The 24326-nt window shown below is 36.8% G+C and overlaps 1 protein-coding gene across 1 annotated transcript; it reads right to left on the bottom strand.

Moving 5' to 3' along the window:
• Positions 1–5069: 5069 nt before the first annotated feature.
• Positions 5070–23393, bottom strand: LOC103775235 (proto-oncogene tyrosine-protein kinase receptor Ret-like; the record flags this gene model as incomplete). Its single annotated transcript, XM_008942679.1, has 10 exons — positions 5070–5370; positions 6513–6612; positions 8567–8704; positions 12284–12354; positions 15371–15493; positions 15602–15816; positions 17374–17481; positions 19700–19847; positions 21082–21338; positions 23274–23393. Coding segments are annotated over 10 exons (1460 nt in total), but the record flags the coding sequence as incomplete, so codon positions are not given.
• Between the last annotated feature and the right edge of the window lie 933 nt (positions 23394–24326).

Raw genomic sequence — 24326 nt, 5'->3', positions numbered from 1 at the left:
GCTGGTGCTGCTGAGCATCATCTCTAGTATTCTGCTATGAACTGATCATTGTAGCTGCATTGAGAGATACAAGGCTTTTGGGTGGACTGAGTTTTGAAACAAAGCGTTTCAAAATTATAAGGAATTTTTTTGAATGTTCAGAAGTTACAGAAGAAATAACTTTTAGATATATTTTGAGGCTTGTATTAGTCATGTAAGATTACTTATAAAACATAAGGAATAGAAACTTGCTTTTACTGTATGTTTTTGAGAATTACTTAAGTCCAGTTGAGTGTGTCATAGAGATTCATGAACATTTTGTGTGACAAATTGTAGCTAAATCCATATGACTTAAATATTGTGTACCTCATACTCACGGGACAGGATTTTTTTAAATTTCCATTATATGAAACAGGCTAATGTCTGCAGATGAAAATCTGCAACCCCACAAGTGTATTTTCTGAGTATCATACTGCTGGAAAAATTTGGAGTGATAGGTGTTACAATAACTTCCTTGTGCCACTGTAATGACTGGAAGGACACATGAGATTCACCCTCTCCCCCGTCTGTCACAACTCAAAGCACAGGCCAGGTAAACCATGTCATCTCTGCAATATTTAGAAAAGGCTGGCAGAAATTTTTAGAAGGTTATTCCTGCCAACCTGTCCATTTAGGTGAGTTATTTGTTCCCTTTGAATTCACTATACTCAGCCAGCCAAGTGTGTATTTCTGGCACCCATGGAAATAATCATCTGCAGTATCAATTTTTTCCCTAAAGAGGAAATACATTTACTCTAATGAGGAACTGAAACAAGATTGTCACTATTCTGACTAGTGGCAACACAGAACAAAAAGGAAACACTTCAAGGGAAATATTTATAAAAATAGCATACACAGAAGACAGGAATACTTGAAAGTAATAATCTATTTCTTACCAACATTCATGAGCAGGAAGAGAGTCAAAACTAGCTGGATTAGTAAACATGGATTAAGAATTTTTCATTAGGCTGCACTTAAGGCAGGTAATTATGTATGGCAACTACAATTATGAACTGTGTATGTATTGCATTATGTCCAGTAACATAGGTGACAATAACTATTAGTGAATTTTTTCACAGGAATTAATGGTTGAAACAACATAGGCCTGTTCTGGAAGTCTAAAATATAGTGTATTTTCTGCATCCACTGGTTATTTCAGCATCACTCCCTATCCCACTCAACTACTGTACAGCAGCGTTATCACAGGGCTTTTCAGGCTAGAAACTGGGCACTTCACATCTCCTGGTTGAATACAGTTTCTGAAGATGGCTGATGAAATTCTGAATTCAAGGAAGTGTTAAAAAAACAAAACAAAAACTCTTGATGCCTTGATTGCTCATGGCAAATAAAGAATTCCCATTTGCAAACGTAAAATATAGAAAAAGGACTGAACAAAGCAAGAAGTTACCACGTGCCATTTTTCTTTTTTTCATACATCTCTCAATTAAAAAAAAAAGCCCACGTAATAGGCTTGACTTTCAGTGCCATTTATGTTAAAATTACGCATTCTGACAGTTGAGTCATGCCAATGACGATCGCTGTTGTATCACAACTGAGCCCCTTCAATATACATTGCCTTATCCCTCTACTGTACATAAGGAGTACACAACACAGCAAATATTTGTAAAAAGCAAAAGTCACTCTGCTTAGAGCTTGTCCAAAGCCAAGACAGGATCAAGTATGGTATCCAACAGTGAAGGTGCTTAAAATCCAACTCAACACTTTATATTCCACTTTTTGTAAAATGTAAACCCGAGTTTATATTTTGGCAGTCTGACTCTCGTTTCTGAAATCACAGAGTTTAATGGAAACATAAAGTTGATACACAAAACATCTGAAAACAGCTAAATTGGATTGTGACAGGAGCAAGCTTTGGTAGAATTAGATTATTTAGAATAACCATCATAACGCTAACAACGACTCACTTGGGATTTGCGTTCCAACATTTGTAGCAAATAAAAAGTTATCTTTAACCATATTAGATCACAAATAAAAACAAAAGTAATGCTGATTGTTTACTCTTCCACATAGAACACATGATCCACAGTCTGATCATTCTCCCAAGAATCAAGTCAGTGTTGCAAGGACAACATTTTTATATTTCACCTTAACAAAGTCCGATGACATTTTCCTTGTATGGTTTCATTAACAGCATAAATTTAGAACAGTTTTGCTGTGCAAGTGTTGTTTGCTCATGACTTTCAAAGTAATAGGTTTATTTGGAGTTATGTCATGGCAGTGTCCTGTGCATGGCAGTGTATCCAATTTGGAGCTGAGAGAAGGACTCCAACGCACTGAACATGACTAAAACCAAAATCTCTTTATGCGAATTCAACCTAAGAATCCTGTACAGCCTATTTTGAACTCATAAGAGGAATTACAACTGTACAAGATTGTGTGTTTTAACATTAGTAAGATGTAGGTGATGGAAAGTAAATTGTGTCAGATGAACACTCTTGATTGCTATCAGTCTATACAGCTTATCTTGTATCAAATTTATCTCCATTGTGCTAACGGTAAGTTAAGACTAGAAATAAGAAACTCTCTTCTCATTAAGACAACACATTTTACAAGACTTCAAATGCTGAATCTCAAGTCTTCTATTGGATTACTTAATGTTTGCTTCCAAACCAAAATAATGGCTTTGTTAGTGTGAACATCATAATAAAATTTCTCATTTGATAGCAAGCTCAGTAATTTGGGAGCCTATTTCCCCCTTCCCCTCCATATATTGTTTGTGCTTCCTGCTTAGATCAAGTGGTTGTATGCTAACAGCCACTATAAAAGTAGCAGTTCAAGTACATTTTTCTATCCAGGAAACCTGTAACACAGGTTGGTTAGTCTCAAACACAGAGAGAATGAAGTGTGAGGCCATTTGCAGGAAGGAGTTGCCAAATGGAACCATGTGCAAAATGGCAATTTAGAAAGAAGTACTGGAACTACAACTCTTATCCCGCTTGATATGTTTTCTGAAAGGGAGATCACCAACTATAGCCTTCAGCATGAATAATGCATTTTAGAAACTACCAATAAAAGGGTTTGCCAATTTAAAAGTTAGTTATTGTTTATACAAAGAATGAGCCAATGGACTTTCCATTCTTTGCATCTTTGTTCCCCTCAGGAGTCCATTACCTTTCACATAGAAAGTTTTAGCTATCAAACTTGTCCATAAATTTTGCCGCTGAGTGTGAAACCATCCAGTTAGCATATACACTATCATTTGCATATCTTGAAAACACAGAGTTAGTGCCATCGAATCTTGTGAGTGGAACGGGGCTCTCCTCAGGCCAGTTCGGGTATGACATGCCTAAAAATGAAAACAGATAATTTTTTCTGCACTGAAGAACCATAACTTCATGTGCAGACAGTAAGGCCCTTGGCAAAACTCCCTTCAATATTTTAAGCCAGTCCGCTGGATTTTGTCCCAAATCAGTTAATATAAATTACGCTTCAAGATCTCTGAAGCACAAATTCTGATGTAAGTAAGAGCAAATAGAACAAAAATAAAGCGCTTACTTGATAAAAAATTTTGTGTGCACACACACATGCATAATAAAAAGATAGTTTTTCTTCTGATGAGGATCAAACTTCCCATAATTTTCTTTTTTAACAATCGCATAGCAATATATTGCTTTGCAAAAGAAGTCCTTGCTGTACAGGAAGTACTCCAAGAATTAATGTGCCTATTTGGGACAGGATCCAAAGTCCATCCTAATGACCGAGTATTTCCATTTACTTAAACAGGTGGCTTTCCTTTGGCTTCAGTGAGGTTTTGGGGACACTCTCACACCTTCCCCAGGGATCCCCTGCTTAATTTTAGGAAATCCCAGGAGCACAACTGGGTAAAGTCCAACAAAGTCCTGAGCACTCTTCATTCAACATTTAACCATGTATTTCAGGCATGTAATTATTTGCATTGAGTCTAGCAATTGCTTCTCAATTTAGGCACAGGTGATCACCAAAATGGAAGCAGAGCGCTTAGGACCATGTTGATCCAGCTGTACAAGCAGAGAACCATACCAGGGTCAAGTTTTTCAAATACAGAAATCTGATTTTGTTGCATATTAAGCATCCAGCATCTGCCATCAACCTCAATGGCAACTTTTTCTGTTCCTGCATTCTTTAATCAATCTGGCCACTAAGTGCCCCAAAGTGAACATGAGTTGGGCAAACCTATTAAAGAAAATTATAGCTAAGGTGTAGATAAAAAATAGACCCAAAGCCATGTATTTATGGCAACTTTAGGCTAAAAGATCTAACTTTTCAAAAGTCATACTGCTTGAGGAATGAAAAAAATATCTGTGATGTTAGTAAATATATAAAACATGTAGAATATTTAATCAGGAGACAAAATGTAGGAGTTTTGGCAAGAACCATTTTTACTGTCCATCTCACCATCATACTATGAAAGCTTATGTTCTTTTTGAAAACACTTGCTACATCATTCAGTCAAGGTTTAGTACTGACATTTTCATAATAAATCAAAGGACGTGAAAACAGCTGAGTGTATTTTCAAAGTGCTCCTTGTTAATTCAGTTTTCAACAGACTTTACATGTTGATTTAGTCTGTATGTAATACTTATATACATTATTTCTACCTTCTGTATATAATACTCTGGTTTCATTCTATGATACATTAGACATTTCAGCTTATGGATCCAGAATGCATTATCAGCAGCTGAAATTTAGAAACCCCCCCCTATAAATGACAAATGTTGCAGATGGGTCCTACCATTGAGCTATGGAAAAAAACCCAACAGTATTAAAAAAAAAGTCTATTGCTTAAATTAGAGCTGCAGAATCTAACATGCTTTAAACATTCCTAGCCTCCCCCAGCAGGACAGTTCAATTAGACACTCATTAGGATTCCATATTACCGCTGAGAATACTTCCCTGATCTTTTTTTTTTCCTTTTACGGTATGATATCTAATAATTTTATATATTTTCACATCCTTTTAAAAATGTTTATTTTAAACACAGCTGCAAAATGACTAAAGAATGATCCTGATGCAAACATTTACCAAAAGAAAAAACAAACGAACAAAAAAAACCCAAAAGAAGCTTCCAAGCAAATTTTGATTGGCTTCATTCAGACAAGAAACACTGTAATGGGGTTACAGAGTCTGAGAACAGTGCAGAAGGAAAAAATTTTTTTTTTTTTTTTTGTGTTGCTAGAATCTAGTAAATGCATGTGAAATTCTACCATAGAGTTTGTTTTCAATCCATGTGGAAGGGAGGGTTCGAGGGAGGGGAGCGTTATTACAGTCCACGAGGGGTGTCTCCTCTTCTGAGAGCCCATCATCATAAAGTAAGGAATCGGAAGGCGTGGAAGCTGCAAGGTCTAAGTAGTCCTAAGAAGTAAACACACACACAAAAAGGGTTAATATATGTGGCAGTGTTGCTGGTTTGGTATAAAGGCTAAATGTGCATCTGATTTCTTTAACACGAGTAACTACAGACCCTGTGTGTTCATCTTTTGATAGTACCTCTGGCACTTGAGCAGGCTTTCCTTTTCTGCCGCCATAGCATCTTTGGAAGAATCTGATTTGTCTCCAACATGTCTAGGGTTCTGGCATGTTAATACCTGCCTTCCTTACTTCTGCACAGCAGCAAAATAACCAAGAAGTTAAAGGGCTGTGCTAGCTGACTTGTTTGGCCTTCACTTTCTGTTGTGCCCAATACATATGTATGCCTGAAATTATATATGCACACATATACATATATGGAGATCCATATGCATGCTTAAAGGAGAAGGTACTCAGACCTTCTTATCATTTTATAAAAGCTATTACATAATCATGTATAAAATTAGCTGTGTAAATATTACCAAATAAAGTTTTTTCTGCTGCTGTTCTAAAATTAAGAATTTAGGTCAACCATAAGAATTTATCAGTTTTCATCTATGCTGCTGAACTGCTTTGATGCAAAAAGCAAATGTGAAGCATTTTCAACTAATCTAAAACATACTTTTTCCTTTCAAAATGGTTTTTCCTTTGGAAATTTGCTGAAATTAAACTTTTAAAAGGTAAAGTTACCCAATTTTATAAATTAAAAACTTCAGAACTTTTCATTCAGAAAAGCAAGAAGAAAAATTACTGATTTCTCAAGCTTTCATACTTCTGTTACTGTCACCATATAACTAAAACAGATTCAAGGAAGTACTGCATTCTTCTACTTCTAGGCTTCCTAAGGTTGTTTATTCAGGAGTGCAATTTAGGAGTAACTTTTTATAGTAACTTTTAAATTGTTCTTTTTATTTATTTATTCAAGGAAGCTGGACAGATTAAGGATAAACTCATCTGCATTTAGGGCTGAAGTCAACAAAGACAATATATGAAGCAGTACTGCTTTCTAAAAGCTGCATGCATTTCTAAGAAACTAGATTTGTAAATGCTACAAAATTTGATTATTTGATTTTTTTTTTTTTTAAATTTGTACATTGAAATTCGGGTGGTCACAAAAACTTCCAAAAACTCATGCTTTCCACACTTACCCTACTCTTCACCATCATTTTCTCTAGTTCCTTGCTGATCTCAGCAAATGTTGGTCTTTTATCAGGTTCTTGCTTCCAACAGCGCAACATCAGGTTGTACCTGTGCCCCACCACAAAGTGGAAAAAACCCCAAAATTATTAGAAGTGGGTAATGCTTCTGCTCAAATAATTTATAGTACTGCAGTTGAACTGTGGCATGAAAGCCATCCACAAGTACATCAATCTTTGTCCTATGTTCTGTTAAGCATTCCCTTGAATCAACAACTGACATTCACAAGAATGGGCTTTTATTTTCATGAGTCTTTATGAGTTCAAATGATGATGCACTTGGCTCTTCTTGAAGGACTGTAGTCTTATGTTTCTTTCATTATTTTCACTTTCTCAGAGGACTGCCTCATACCGGATTTCTAATTCATTTTGTTTGCACATGACTGAAGGAATTTGTGTATCATCACTGATGTGCATTTCTCAACCTGAAAAAAATCTGTGGTTATATCAGAAAGTTGACTTTTCTTCATAATTTCTTTAAATCTGAAAATTTTCTGTAAAATTTTCTTCGAAGTGAAGCCTAACCTAAGACTATTTGCACAAACTAACACTCTCTTGATTACTTGTGTTGTTATTTTGATTATTTTTATTCTGTCTTGAACTGTCTTTTATATCATAAAACATGTAAACAAAAGGGAGAAAAATTAAAGTTTTATATTTGAGTGACAGCCAGCCAGACATCAGCCAACTGCTGGATGTATAATTCTCCAGCCTGTGCTGTTCATATTATTTTTCTACCTTGAGTTTTTTCAGGACTAAGTGATCTAATCAAAGGTGCTCTAATTGTGGAAATAGCTGGCTACAACAACTACAGAAAGCTATTGAAAAGCATTCCAGATTTTGCCCTCATCTGTGATCTTACTTCACTGGGTGAAGTGGAGAATACAGTTTAAGAAAAATGGTCTTTAAAGTGGGCTCTCAGAGGCTGTCAGAAAAATTCCTGACTAAAAGAAAAAAAATCTGAACCATTCAAAAAACCATGGTGTGGCCACAACAAAAAAAGAAACTGAGACATGGTCAGCTTGCCTAACCTAATAATTATCAATAATAAGACATATGTTTGAAGAATGGAGTCTTATTCCCTGCTGAGATGAAAGGAACCAAAAAATCCAGTGTTTGCTAGAGATTATTTGCCAGTGACACTTGTAAACTTCTACCCTGCCCTAAATTCAGATAACTTTAATGCTTTTTTCTCTGTATATGGTATTAACAAACACAAACACCAACAAAAAAAGAAACCACAAAACTCCCCTGCATTTTCTCATCCTGGATGTGGCCAAAGCATCCTTCATATTGAAAATTAGCTGAACGAGAGATGTCATAGTGATTATAGCCTGGTAACTTCCTGAACAAACCTGACCAGGACCAGGATTTGCATGATGAACATAAAGTCACACCTCATTTTCAAATGCCATGGAAGAACCACAGAGAGGTGGTATTTCACAATGACAGTGTTTTAATAAATCAGCCAATAACATACAAACTATCTCCAACTAATAAAGAAATTGCCATGGACTTAACAAGTCAAAGAAAATTTGTGTCTTCCAGGATACAGCTTTCTGTGTCAAGCTATCAATTTCTCCTATGTAATGCCAGAACATCTAATAAGACAATGACTGTGGATGGAACATCTATCTCATTTGCAGAAAAGTATTGAAACATTTTCTTGAATATTTCAGCTACCACTGTGTTTTAAGAAATTCTCCTCCTCCCCTCACCCTCAAAAGTTTTGAATATTCAAACTCTCTTAATTGCTTGGGAAGTGTGTTATTTGCTATCCTACAAGAACTGGTATGTAGCTGCAAGTATTCCATGGACAATTCTTTTCCTGCACTTTAGTGCTCACTAATTTTTCATATATTCTTTTAAGCACTATGTATTTTAATTATACCTTGGAGATACATGAAATAGTAGTTACATAGTATTTTTTAAAACTTTTATTTTTTTTTTTTAAAACTATTCACAAGGTGTTTTATGAATCTCTAATCAGATCAAGAGGAACTTACATTTCTTCACTGCAGTTTTCTGGTCTCTCCATTCTATAGCCTGTTTTTAGGAGGTTAAAGAGTCTTTCAGGAGCAATACCTGGGTAGGGATTGCCTCCCAAAGTTACAGTCTCCCATAGCAGGACTCCAAATGACCATCTGAAAAAGAGAAAATGAGCTTTTATTTAGAGTTGTAAGTTTCATGAGCTTAGTATGGCTTTCACCCAACAAATCTCTTTCTACTCTTTTGAGAAGGTTCCCAAATTCAAGACATTGCTGAGCCAGAGGAGATGTACAGATGCATATAGGGCCATCCTTGTTCCTGAATACCATGCTTGAAAAAGATCAGCGACCAAGACAGCAGAGACATGGGGTACCCCTCTTTTATCCACTGACAAAAGCTAACTGTATCCTGGGAAGGCCCATCTTTTCTAGACAGCAGGAAGAGAAAGTCTTTCCCATGGTGGTCCTGCCCAAAGGCTTGTTCCTCTTCTGTACAGTGCTCCTGAAGATGCCTCTCTTTCCTTTGGCTATAGAAGGAGTCTCCCTAATTAGCCCTTACAGACCTATTCAGAAATAATTGTCTCAATTTACACAGGCTGGCTCAACCAGTTAGCAAGGAACTGTTTTTCTGTCTTGACCATATGCACAGTGTGTTTATTTCAATCATAAGCCACAACTTTGATTTCAGCTGGTCTGTTTCACTGATTCAGGACTTAACTTTCTTCTTAGAGTTGATGAAAGAAGAGGAAATTATTCTAGAAAATTATTCTAGAAATACCAAATACCTAAAATATAGTTTAACATAGCAAAGAAGACCAAAGAAAATATTTTCCAAAATGAACAAAAGAAATGATGATGGTTTTAACCTACGTTATTGACGAGCTCAAACAAAAAGACCATGCTCAATGAGTTGGAAATATTTATATAGATTAGTCCATTGTTGGATGGCAGATTGGGAGAAAAGAGGCAAAAATGTTTTTCCTTCCTTAGTGGGATGCATTTTTGAGACCCAAAGAAGCTACAATTCTTCTGAATCTGATCAGCTGACAGAACTGCCAAAATTTGGATGTTCAAAATGAAGCAAATCGGTCAATGCTGTTTCACTGAAAGACATTGTAGCTGGAAGCAAAACTATATACAATTTATGACACAATGTTAGTTTTTGTGCTCTCATCATTGGGTAATTTCTGTGAAAACTCCAGTTCTAATAATATTTTTAGGAAGTGTTACACACCTAATGCCAAACCGAACAGCAGTGTCTAAATTTAAAAATTCCACCTCAAAGAGTTACTTACAAATGTCATCTCCTGTCTGATCACATTCCACCTGTGCTTCTCACCTTTTAAAGAACAAAAGTAATTCCAAAACCAATAATACTTCCAAATTTGACAGAGAAGCCAAAGTGAGTCTCGGGCAGCCCTAAGTGGTGTGTTGCCATTTTTCTCCCTAATGCTATTAATTGAATTAACTTTTAATCACCCTGCACATTCTTGAAAGCTAGTGAACACTTACAGTATTTTCATATATTTAATTAATATACCTCCTTGGACCCTTTCTGAAGCCAATTATGCTCTGCCATCAGGTTATAATTTGGCCCATGATTAATTCAAATAAACTTTGTAGTATGGCAGGTTTTATTTTTAAAATCCATCTCTGCTGCTCAAAAGGAATTTTACAGAATGTGGAAGGAAGATCAGATGAATAATTTCTAATTAAAGTTGTTTAGTAAATGGGCATGTTAGAATAGAATGCTGCAATGTTTTCAAATCATTATACAAATTAAATACTGTGGAGGGAGAAATGAGAGATGAAAAATTTTCGATTGTGCTATGTTTATTACTGAATAAAAATGTGATCAGAAAAAGCCAGGAAACAAAAATATGTGAAGAGGAAGATGGTAGGCTAGCTTTCCACTGATGGCACTGACCTCTGAAACAAAAATGGGGTTTTGTAAAAGCTGGCAAGAGGTACTGCTATTAAGCATTGCTTACCACTAATTATATAGAAAAGCTGGAAAATAGAAATACAGATTATCAGAAAAAGCATTTGTAATATGGAATATTAGAATGTTTTCTGAGTACATTAATATATATGATCACCTAAAATATAACTGCATCACCACAAACAACAATGAATAGTCATAAAATCATATTTTCAGTGAGCGTAATTATCTCAAATGCTGCAAAAAGTGCTTCATTTATCAGTTTACTGCTGCTGGAATGGCACCAGTGGAACCTAGTGCTGGAGAGGATTTGCTTGGCAACTCTCTGTGTGTCTCACTACTGTTCTGTAGAGATTTGGCTAAATTGGGAGCTGCTCTATAACACTTTTAGGTTACTTCATGTATAATGACATGAATAGTGAGGATGACCTCACCAGTGAGCCGAAGGCACCATTTAAGTGTGGCTGATTCTTAGACCTTTTATACCAGTTGCATTGAAGCAGACCTACAAAGCACAACGCCGTGCTCTGCTGAGAGCACCTAATGCATCTCCCAGGGAGCTGGTAAATCAGCACAGCTTTACATGGACATACTGACCCAGTTCTGGGAAGCAGTAAAGCTACACAGCACCAGAGTGCTGCCCAGGGCTCTGAGCTAGCTTGCTGGCTACCAGCTGACCAGTCTCTGCCTGGCAGTGTATCACATGTACAAGAGATGGGCTCCTGGGGTTAATAGCAACCCATGAGGAAAACAAGCAGGGAGGGATGGTCTTGGATCCACAAGGTCAATCAACAATTAAAGAGAAGGCAGTTAAACGACAGCACAATCTATTCTGGCCCCCAACCATTGTGACAAATCTATTTTGGAGAAAATGAAGAAATTAAAAATACGCTAAGAAGTTGTAACAAGAATTTTACTCTGAGAACAGTCATTGTAGAGAAGCAGGTCAGCACAATGAATACTCTGTGAAGGATAAAAAGAAACCTAGAAAAACCTTTAAGCAGACCTAAATAAAAGTGACAGTCTCCTGAGAATTACCCTAGTAATTCTCAGGGATGAATGACTTTTTTTCTTATTCCAAGTTTAAAAAAAAAGCAAATAAAAATATTTTGGCAATTCATTTTTTAAGGCATTTCCAAGGCAAGCAAAATACGTTACTTCACTAAAACTGCTCTGACCTGCAAAGAGAAGAGTAAAAAAAATGAATGTAAATAATTTTAGAAGTACAAATCCAAAAGTTCCTATTTCCACATACTGCTGTTATCAAAGTGTTTTTCCCCAAAAGAGAAATGTCATTGAGATTGGTATGTTTTGCTTCATATGAGTTTAATGAAAACATTACTTTAGTCAGGTCCTCTTTCAAGGTAAGCTTGAAAGGTATCAAAATGCTTCATAGCAGAAAACCAGGCTCTAAGTATAGCTGCTCTTGCAGTTCCTTAGAGATTTTTCTTCTAAATAAATAATACTTGGTTTTACAGTGTCTGTCTGGTGACTAGTCACAAGTGTCAGTCATCCCATAAAGAAAGAAAGTACCTGATCATGAGTTAAATGTATACAAACACCTGAACAGCTCTAATAAGATTTTCTTCAGATTTGGCTCAACAGCAAAGATCTCAGGCATCATGGCTAGCTGATGGTGCCATCCAGGCTGTGGTGAAAGGCGGAGTGAAAGCCTGTGTCCTTCATGCTACTTTGTAAGAGTAGCAGCTTTGGCTACTGGGTACCTTGTGCTTCCTCCCTCATCTCCTTAAAGGAGTACATAAACCATAAAGAATGCAAGAATTGACACTTACACGTCACTTTGTGTTGTATAGATATGATCAAATAGGGACTCTATGGCCATCCATTTAACAGGTATCCGACCCTAGGAGGAAAACCAAAACCAAAACCAATGCAATTACTGGTCAGCAAATTAAGTTTCCAAGTGGAAAACCACAGTATTTACCTTCAAAACTGTAACAGGTACTCTAACCCTACTCTAATATGGACTCAATGATTTGGCATTTCATAGGAAATAACAGCGAGGATAACAATTGTAAGAGTTTTTAAAATCATTAATTCATTTCATTCCACACACTTTAGTAATCTAATTGTGTACAATAAGGCTTATTTTTTTTTCCCCAGATGGTCACCAGTGCAAGTCAGATAAACTCAACTCTCCTCTTAAAGGGCTTCATCCATAGAGTTATATTCTTCAAACATGAATGAATGTCTTCCCATTGCTTTTGGGAAATGCACAAATGCACAAATGCTGGGGAATGATGATAAGGAGGGAGAGCTATCTCATTTGTATCAGGGATGCTGCATAAGTGGAAGGACCTAGATGTTGAGATACCTTTGGTTTCAGAACTCTACCTCGACAGTCATGTTTGGTTACTGGTTACTAAACTGCATCTACAAATTGCTACTTTCCCCAGGCAGAAATTCACTGATAAAACTCTGAGAAATCTGTCCCAGTTTGCAAAATTTCAAAGATGTTTCATAACCTTCACAGTATCACTAGCATTCATATGCCTTCTTTTTCTCATGAAATTCATTTATATATGCAACAACTGTTGCAGTACGATTCGAAACATACCTTTCTTCCTATTATTTTTTTCTTTTCCCCATTTCCCTATGCAAGCAGACAGATGCTTGTTAGGCTCTGAATAATCACAGAATCATAGAATCCTTTAGGTTGGAAGGGACCTTCAAGACCATCAAGTCCAACCATTGAGCCATTAGGGCTCTAAAGTCCTCTGCTAAAACAGATCAGAATCTGTCAGGGTTGGAAGGGACCACAAGGATCCCCCAGTTCCAACCCCTCTGCCCTGACAAGGGAATACTATGGCAATGAGCATCTCAGAAGTAAAGAGAAAATATCCATTCAGTATATCAACACCCTGCCAAATAAAATAAAACTGCCTTTATGCAAATGCATTGTTCTTAAAATACAGAGCAACTGGTATGGATCAGTGTAAGACACACACACCAGAAGATAGCTAAATGAACGTGGCAAAAGCTTTTACATATGAACGTGTCTTCTATAAGGTTTGTTTTTTTTTTCCTTCACAACTTAATTTGACTTATCAAACATTGACAGAAACTGGCCTGAAAAACAGGAAAAGTTAAACTGAAAATTGACATTATTTATGGAAATCTTTTCATAGAATTCTAAAATTTGCACACTCACAAAATTCTGTTGGCAACTCTTTCATAGAAGGAAATGAAGCAACACTACTCATCCTAGAGTCAAGAGAGAGTACCATTGCTGAACATCACAGTCTGGCCTGGGACTGACTTGCAAAAGTTATGCTGATGCCAGTGACAGGTGGATGTAAAAAGGCAGAAAGGAGGATTTGGCTTGCTGTATTTGATAGTAATTTTTACAAGAATAAATAAATTACAAGTCTTAACTTATTTTCTTAGTCTTAAAGCTAATATGCTCAAGCATTTCTTTTCAGGAAGCAGTTATGTGATTCAACAACTCATCTTTCCATCAAATTTCCTTCGCACAGTCCTTCAGGTGAAATGCTACTGTGTGCTAAATCCTGCCAGGAGCACTGCAAGCAGATGGGACTGGCTCTATCTAGGCACCTGAAAATAATTTATTGTTGCAGGCAAAATAGAATAATTTTAAATAACCTCTGTCAAATCTACGAATTAGCTGCTAATCTACCCTGACTTGTGACATACCATTTTGATTAAGATTTAGTATCTTTCATACATTTAGAAATATTTGTAGAGAGGCTTTGCTTCAAGTCTTCTGCATAGATGTGGTAATTCCTCAGATTAGGAACTTTATAGAAATTGCATTTTTTTCAACTCCTTGGGATTTATTTTTTTTTTTAATTCTATTTTAAAATATAAACAGGAAAAGAGAAAAAAATAATGGGGGGCTTGGTTTGTTTTCAAGCAGTGTGATGAAGAACTGAATATATGAAAGGGCCCAGCTCATTAAAAAATGGGCTGCCCTCTACCTGTAAAAAGGTTAATAGTTAAAAGCTGCAGCAATGAAAATAGGCATCCTTCTGTATTTGCAGTAACAAAACACATGGTATTTTTAAGCATCCTGTGTGAACTCTCTAGCCTTAAGAAAAATAATCTATTACAGACTGTTTGGCACATCAGTTTGAAAGAAAGAGCAGATCTCATTCTGCTCTTTATATATTGCCTTGCAACTTTTCACAAGATCACAGAGCTGCTGAGGTGGGCAGGAACCTCACCCCTCTGCTCAGAGGAGGGTCAGCCACAGCAGGCTTCTGGAGACTACTTCCACCCAGGTTTTGGTGATTTGCAGAGATGGAGATTCTCTGGGCAACCTGTTCCAGGGTTTTATCACTGTTATCGTAAAAAAGTTTTTTCTTTTCTTTAACTGGACTTTCTCATATATACTTCTCAAAATAGCTCCCATTGCATCTTCTCCTGCCACTGGGCCATGATAAGAAGAGCGTGGCTCTGCTGGCTTTATTCCCTCACATCAGATATTTATACACATCAGTAAGATATCCCTGAACTCTCTTTTCTCCAGGCTAACCAAAACCAGCTCTATCAACCTCTCCTTGCATGTCAGATGCTCCAAGGCCTCAATCATCATAGTGACCCTTCTCTTTCTTTAACTTTTACATATCAGAAAAAAATTGGTTTTGTTGATGAGTCAACAAAAAGAGGTAGAGGGGATAATGGTGACAATATGATACATCTTTTACACACACATATATAGTATTGTCCCACTGATTAAGCTTGTAATTTTGCTTCATCTTCACTTTTATTTCTTTAAAATAGATAATTATTCTAAGTTAATAAAAAATAGCTATTGTCTTTTCCTTCTGTGCTCAACTCCTGTAGTATAAATTCATTGTCTTGATTAGGTAACAATTCCCACTACTGTTTTTCTGTACCTTGCTCCTCTTGACATATGAATCTTCTTCATACACATCACGGGAGAGGCCAAAATCAGAAATCTTCATTTTGCGCCCTTCTGCCACCAGTACATTTCTGGCTGCTAAATCACGATGCACAAGCTTTTGGGAGAAACCAACAATAGTGTTTAGGCTTCTTGTGGAGGAATTGGCTACTGACATGTCCTTCTGCCAGAAGGACATGCTCAGATTACTGTTAGACTGCCCTACCTTCATTTCTGCAAGGTACTGCATTCCTCGTGATATCTGCCATGCAAACGATACCAAATCTCCCATTGTTAGGGCTCTCTCATCAGGGTTATCCAAATAACTCGAATTTCTGTTGCCATCACCACCCACGTAGCTTGGTCCTACTTTTCGACTTTCTCTGAGAAAACTGCGCAAGGAGCCATATTTAGCATATTCCACAATTAAATACAGTGGGCCTGAAATAAACAAACACAATGGTAACTAAACAATGAATAGATAACTCCCTAACCCACACCCAAAAAAGTCTCTGCTAATCAACACATTGTTTTGAAGAGTCAGAGGCTCCAGACATCTCTGGCCTTTGTGTAAAAGTCACTGAATCAGCCATGGAATCATAGGATATTTTTAGCTTCCATCCTCTATGCAAAGTAAGTGAGTTTCAGCCTAAATCAAAGAAGAATTAAGGCTCTTTCCTATATTCCCTCATCTAGATAATTTGAGACTGAAAAAGAGACAGTCTTTGCACAAATCAGCTCCATGAAACAGCTTAACTTGGAGAAACTTTTAAAAAAAATACATCTGGAGCATGTGATACTGAGCTCGCAAATTATCTGCCTGATTCCAGTGTTGTATTTAAGGTGCCTTTCAGAGCACTTAGAAACATTTTGACGTTTCAATCCATTACTTTCTCCTCCTCCTTACCCACATGAATAATACCCACTCAGTGCTTTAATGTTAAATATATTTGTCTGCGGTATCAAAGCCCTCCCACCTCATATGCTAATGAATTAACTTGATATTTATTAAAAGCCTGTGACTCAGAAACAATTCACTTCCTTTTGGATGAGAAAACTCATTGTACTGAAGAGAAAAAAAAAGAAAGATCCCACACCACTGAATCATCTCTGACTCTTAGGAAGGTAATGAACAAGTCCTGAATTATATTCTCTTTCTACAGCTCTAAGTGCCACTTGCAACAGAACCAGGTGGACAGAGAAGGCAGGCCTTTGCTCAGGGTTGTGACATGCATGCTGTGATTATAGGCTGCATGATTACAGATGGAAAAGGAAGAGGATGTTGCCATGCAACTTCATATAAAATGAACAGAAAGTATTCAGATCTGTTCCTATGCACAACAAGGAAAATTTGCTTCATTGGCAGTTTATGATACCTATGTTTGAAAATTTTCCCCTTTGAAACATACTTTCAATGACTACGGCTTTTAGCAACTGTTTCACAAGAGGGAGATAATAGTTTTGTGACAGAGGAACAAAATTACCAATCTAACTATCCAGCTATATTTTAACAAAAGGATCTGTAATTGCCTTTTTTGTTGTTGCTGGTTTGTTTTTTATTTGTTTGGTTGGTTTTCCAAAGGGAGATGTAAGTCCCTAGCTCAGGCCTCAAAGCATTGTTTTAGTATGAATAATAGCAACAGTAATGAAAACCCCATTAAACTTTAAGTATAGCCCATATTTGAAAACACTTACTGAGCACCAACATAATATAAAAATATATATTGCTTGGAGAAGAATTGTTAGTAGATAAGTTAAATTTAAAATAGCTTCAGAATTAAAATGTTGACAAAAAAAACACAGTAAAAATGAGTTAGACTGAATAAGCTGTTCCCCTTCTCCTCAAACATTGCTTTTCTTATATGTCCCTCATTTTTCCCACCAGCAGCAAATTTTAAAGGTGCTCAGCAATTAAGCAATGGCCAAAACCCATCAATGAACTGCTTTTTATTTCCATATTTGACATTCTCATCTTAAGAACAAACTTCTAATATTTACCATCTTGACTGCAGGCTCCATAAAGTTTGATGACATGAGGGTGATTCACCTGTTTCAGAAGGTTGAACTCTGAAAGCAGATCTCGCAGCTCACTCTGGGAGGCATTTTCTGCAGAAAGTGTCCAAACACACAGCTGTGGTTAGGAAAGCACTACTCAAGAGTTCTCTGTGTACCATCTGCAGTATGAGAACAACCATTTCTCCTGGAATTAGCAAGAGGCTGGAAAACTCTGATGCCATGAAGTTATTACCAATCTTTTCTACTGTTTTAAGCCAACTCTCTAGGCTGGACCAGTGCATTTCAATCTTCACAATCATACAAAAGTCAGGATTTTATGCTGATCCAACAAAAATGACTCAGTTAAATCCCGTGGTATATCCCTCCTCATCCTAAATACATTTTCCGATGGAAAAAAAATTCTACTAATCTACTGGCTTGCACTTCCACACATCCAGATTTAGAGTTCAGAAGCAAAATGTACAGTTCAGCTTGATTTTAATGGAAGAAATGTAGGCAGACTTAGCTCTGAAGTGTTATGCTTCTTGTTTTTACAAATTGTGAATAACATCTATTTACATGTTGGCTGGTGTTTCCCCTTCATTGTAAATGGGGGCTCTCATACGATGCAAGAGATCCGATTTAGTTTGTAGGAGAAAAATGGTAATAATGGGCTGAAAAATTATCCCTCTGTTCCTTTAAACCTCCATCCATAGCTCCATTAATGGTTTTCTCCATTAATGCACTGGCATACATACCATTCCCTTTTAGAGATCAGGCAGCATTGACTCCCTAATACTTGGACAAATTAGACCCTTTGCATCTGTTATAGAGAAAGAATGGGCCATGTCAGCCTGATCCTAAATAACTGTCCGTTATACTTCCTGACAACATCATGAAGACCATTGTGGACTAATGCAATGTTTCCTATACTTTTGTTGTCATGCAGAAAGACAAATGTTTTCCACTGTCAAACTGAAAAATGGAATTTTAGGTGACTGTTTGCAGGATATGTTACATTACAAAGGGATCCATTTGAGCCTGAAGTATTACTGTAAAAGCCAGAATAATTTATTAAAATGAGGTGCTTAAAATAAAGGTTTACTCCACATTACCAATTCTGTCAGTTCTTTCCTTCATAATAACTCTGGAAAGCTGTACGTTAAATTATCTGCAAGTAAAAGCAATACTTTTACCACTACATCTTGGAATCTTAGTAACATGTTGTTGATGAAAGTGTGCTAAAAAAAGCAGTGAAACTAAGTGCACAGATAAATATGAAATGAAACACTAAGACTATTCTATTAATAATGGTATACAGGTCATTAACTGAGTATTACAAGTAATGGTTAACTAGTCTTCACTTCTGAAAAAGCTTTGTTCCTAGACTTCCTTCATATGTCTATTCTCCACTAAATCTCTTGTAATACAGGCAGGCACTTCATGCTCCATTTATTTCTCTGGTAAAATTATGGGATACACAGGAGCAACAACAGATGTGGTTTTTTTTAGTTCTGTTTTGTTTTTTAAACTTGCACATAGTAGACTTGGTAGTAAGTAGTATATCATTTTCCTGTAATGACATGATTTTACTTATAAGTGGCTGTGAATGGTGTCACGTTATCATCTTAACATCATCTAGGCATACTTTGTTTTCCCCAGCTTTAAAATCTTAGGGTAAACTGAAGACATCAGGAGACAGCACTGGGCTATTCATAGAATTGTTGTAGTTGGAAAAGACCTTCAAGATCATGGAATCCAACCATCAACCTAACACTACCAAGCCCACCATTAAACCACATCCTTAAGCACCTTATCTACACATCCTTTAAATACCTCCAGGGATTTCACAAAGCTCTTAGTAATTGAAAAGCAGATCAGAAAGTATAGAAGTGGATGGAATTCTAGATCAAAAAGCAACTTAGTAGGTCTGCTCTATCTCTTGATGTGATTATAACATGATTCATTTAAAAAGCTCTATCAAAGAAAACTGGATAGAAGGGGGAAAAAATCATTAGAAATCTTTAACAAACTCCTGCAATATTTTCATCAATGCCAAACAAAATTAAATATATTCGCTATGTTAAGACAGGCTCCTTGCACATCATGAATTAAAATTACTTGTGGAAATTATTTCCTTGGATCAATGTGATGCTAGCTCCTAAAGTCAGAAATCTATTAGAATAAAACAAAATGCCGCAAGAAACAGAGGCTGTGACAATGGTTGTTTTTAGCTGACATTTTACTTTCCAGCTAGCCCCTCTTAAAATCCATTCAGAGGTTACAACAACTAGTTTGCAAAGCATTTCAGACCCAGATGGAAATGTACCTTTTAACATTTTCACTGCTACAGTGGTATAGCCAGCCCTGCCCTTGAGTCTGAATGCTGTTGCCTTGACAACCTTTCCAAATTCTCCTTCTCCAAGAGTCTTGCCCAGAACTAGGTTCTTCCGAGGGAATTCCCACTTCGGATCCTCCTGCAGGAGAGAAAAGGAACCCTATAAGATGAAGCAAGAAAAGGAGTGGCAAACTAAACCTGAAGCATTAATGTTCAATAGGAAACCATTCTTTAAGAACAGGCACACTTTAGTGTACACTATTTGGCTGTTCTGTTCTTTTTATCAATATCTAAAGCTATGAAATATCAGTATCAAATGCTGTAAAAGCTTTTAAATCTCTTAGTCTTTTGCAGGTGTTTTTCCATGAGCTTGGAAACATCTTCAAAACAGGCAGTATGTGTAGTCTATGGATAATGGATTATATTTATAGGTCTGAGAAATTAGGTATAAATGAAAAATGAAGAGATACAGGATAAATGCTTACATTCATAATTATTTTGAAAGCATGACCTTGGACTTCACAGAGAAGTGTATCAGTTTTACTCACAGAATATGGCCTTCCCTTAAGAATTCATCAGAAGCAACCATGCTCTTCTTATGAAATTAGTGTTATTAAATCTTAAGGTTGTGAAATTATGATAGATGTACAAACCAGATAAGAAATTAAAGCAAACTGAGCACAAGGTCTGTGAAGATCTCAATATCTAACATTGAAACAGAATTGTGTTGCCACATAAGTCATATAAAGTGGCAGTATTTCTGTACTGTGTTTGTCCAAGAAAATGCATCAGCTGACCATGGGTGGTATGTGATTCAAAACAGAAAAAAACTAGATTAAAAGTATAATAGTGTGACGGGACAAAAATCCTTAAAATGTGGGGAAAACTCCCCCTCCAACTGATGATATAGTCCATATATCAGAAATCAGGAACAGAACTCAGTGAGGGGTTTTGTTTTGTTTTAAACTTACCCTTGTTGTAGTACTATGGCTCACCATAGAGACTACAAACCTGCTGGATATTAGTATTTAAGTGGACAATGTTAATGTAAAAATCACGCTACTGTCAAATGCAGAGTTACATTTAGAAAAACACATTGGCTCACATTAGACCTAAGATGTCACAGTATATTAAAACATGACAAAAGTGAAAGCATATACCGGCTTTATAGGTTAAATTATATGGTTTATCCAATTATTCATTAAGTATCTTCAGTTCCCTGCCTGTACACGTGGTTTCCAATTGAGATATTTGAATTGGGTATTTCTATGAATAGATTGTATTTCTGTAACATTTTCTGCATGTATAAACCACATTCTTTAGGAAAAAGACATACATAAAAAAAAGATCATGCAAAATCACATCAGGCTTACTGGTATTTTAAAGGTGTCCACAGACACCTGGTTCTCCATGGAATCCAAAGAAGGCCTGCGGACATTGGTGGAAGAATAGCTGATGGGGTAGGACTGAGCTGGGCGCCGGAATGTCATTTCTGCAGAGGCAATAGGTGGCTTTGGAGAATTCTTGTGGTAACGATGGATGAAATAGGAAGAAAGCAGCACAGAGATGATGAAGGACAGCAGCACTGCCCCTGCTATCACGGTCTTGCACACATCATCACATAGTTGCTCTGTAGACCAAGAAGAGCTTCTTAGAACTTTGCTCGTTTGATTTGGCGGTGCATGTAACAGACATAGGTGTGATGGCAACTGAAAAAAACTTAAAAACCTAGAGGAAAACTTACTAGCTAGCTCTCAATGAAATTTGAGAACTTGCAAATATGCCCACTACACTTACCAATATTTTCTTTTTTTTTAATTTTTTTTTTTTATTTTTTTATTTTGGACACCATCAGGTGTTTGCCTAAATGCCTGTGTATATGTAAGGACAGCTAGCTTGACCCAGTGTTCCTTATCTTTACAGACATGGGCTACTAATGACACTCTTCTTTAAGACTCAGCTGACCATACACTGATCTTCCAATACCACTTATCAGAAGATATCTCTAGAGACCCATGACTGAAATGTGGACAAGTTCGTTAGAGCTGTTCAACCCATCAACTAAAATCTTCCTCAAACATTAATTTAATTAATTATGTCAATTGTTAGATATTGAAGAATATTTCTCTTAGTATTTTTAAATTATATAGAGACTTGGAATATTTCTGCTTTGTATTTAACAAAATAATTGTTTTCTGAAAACATTGCTTAATACTGCTACTGCTTCTAAAGTAATATGCATTTTTGAATCCCCATTTACTACTTCCACTTTCGCAGAAGGGCTTTTAGCATCTTACTTTGGAAATTAAGCTTAAATGCTGCTAGACAGCATCTGTAGGGGGTCCCTTCCTGAATAAATGAGAGATCCAAACTACTGTCATTTGCACTGTTGTTCATCAGATAATCCTGACTTCAGACACACAGTCAACTTAGCTGCCTCTCCAAGTTGTATTTCAGAAATAAGTGGAAACTGAACAATACTGTTCCAGAAGGGACGGGGCTGGGGTGGGGGATAACAGAAAAAAGGCAAAGCAAGAACTTTCAATCCTTTTCAAAAAACTGAATAAAATTTTTCTGTTTAAAAAAAGGTCAATGAAGAAAAGTAATCCACTTGTCCCAACACAGTGGGTGCTGTCTAGCTTTGACATTTCGAAGCTGAAATTTTCAGAAATGATTAGGAAGCTGGAAATACTTGAAAGTAATAGAAGTTGTTATCCTAATTCTCCTAGCTATCTCTGCAAATATCAGGTGAGTCTCACTGAAGTGCAAATGCTGCTGGAAATCAAAGGACAACAACCTGTTTGTCATGTAGTCATGGATAAAAAAGAACCTTTAGCTAAGGGTAGAAATCACAGAATGTTAGGGGTTAGAAGGGACCTGCAGAGATCATCGAGTCCAACCCCCCTGCCAGAGCAGGACCATCTAGTCTAGGGCAGGTCACACAGGAATGCATCCAGACAGGTCTTAAAAGTCTCCAAGGAAGGAGACTCCACAACCTCCCTGGGGAGCCTGTTCCAGGGCTCTGGAACCCTGACAGGAAAGAAGTTCTTCCTCATGCTGAGGTGGAATTTCCTGTGCTCCAGCTTGTGTCCATTGCCCCTCATCCTATTGTAGGGCATAAGTGAAAAAAGGCTGCCCTTTTCTTCTTGATACCCAGCCCTCATATATTTATGCACATTAATCAGATCCCCCCTAAGTCTTCTCTTCTCCAGACTAAAAAGCCCCAGGTCTCTCAGCCTCTCCTCATAAGGCAGGTGTTCTAGTCCCCCAGTCATCCTCGTAGCCCTCTGCTGGACTCTCTCGAGTAGATCTCTGTCCCTCTTGAAATGAGGAGCCCAGAACTGGACACAATACTCCGGGGAGAGGCCTCATGCCCCCCTCTGGAAATTTTCAGGCTCTATAGAAGTAGTCAAGGTCCCAACTCTTAATTTTATATTGGCAGTCTCACAACAAATATATTGCTTATTAACATGCCCACAAGTTTAGATTGTTGTGTATATGCAGACAGTAGATATATACAGAGGAAAAAATTAATAAGAGAACAGCAGATAATGTTTAGACTTACCCTCGATGTCGTCTTTCTCACAATAACAGTTCTCTCTTGGGAAGCAGTAACATATCCCATGTCCTGACTTAATTCCAAGATTTCCAGTGCCTTTCCCATGACCACCAATAATGTTTCCACCTAATCAAACACAGAAAGAAGCTAAGATTCTGTCATGCAGTCAAAGGAGGATAAAAAAATACTTAAAAAAAAAAAAAAGGCTGAAATTTTTCCATGGTTTATCCTAGTATGCATCTGAATATTTGACAGGGCAGCACAGTGCAGCAATAATGACTGGGATTCCTGAGAATTAGGGGAGAATCTAAATTCTGAAATTTCTGAGATCTTGAAATGAGGAGACCTCAGACTGTTTGAACATTAGCGCTGAGTAGCAGATATTCCCATTATGGAAGATTCTAAATTAAATTTATCTATAATAAAAATATAATAGTTCTCTTAGCATTGTATAGTTGGGATACTTCCCTAATTTCCTGTACCCCTTAAAACCTTATATCGAATCCCGTTATTTAACTCTAAACTTCTACCTCAAGCAATCATCTCATGGCTGGCCTGTTTCCTCCTAAAGCATTGTTTCTGTATCAATGAGGCCATCTAAGATTTTAAAGTTCTCCCCAAATATCTTCTTTAGTCTACTTATTTTAGTTTGTCTCCATCATTGTCTTAAGTATTTTTTTTTCACTCATGAGTTCATATACAGTCCAGCAGTGCTGAACAGTGGCCTACATACATGAGTTCCAGTTCTGGTTCTGATGCTGATTCCCTCTAACCTTGGAAAAGTCAACGTAGTGTTCTAGCTATCCCTCGTTCCATTGTCAAACACAGATAACGATACTTAATCATGTCTTTAAAATGCTGTGGGATAGTCTAGTGGAAGCACTAAGAGTAAGTCCCAAGTGTAAGTGATAAAAAAAAAATAATCTTTTGTTATCTAGAAATACGTTGCTTAATTTTAGGAAAAATATGTAGAACCTTATACTGAACTACTTGATTTCAAGCAAGCATTCTTCGTGCAGAGCAATTGCAACTCTATTTAGAATCATAGAATCCTTTAGG

This window comes from Merops nubicus, unplaced genomic scaffold, assembly GCF_000691845.1.
Source record: "Merops nubicus isolate BGI_N331 unplaced genomic scaffold, ASM69184v1 scaffold22566, whole genome shotgun sequence".
Classification (NCBI taxonomy): Eukaryota; Metazoa; Chordata; class Aves; order Coraciiformes; family Meropidae; genus Merops; species Merops nubicus.
This window is presented reverse-complemented; position numbering and strand designations above follow the sequence as displayed.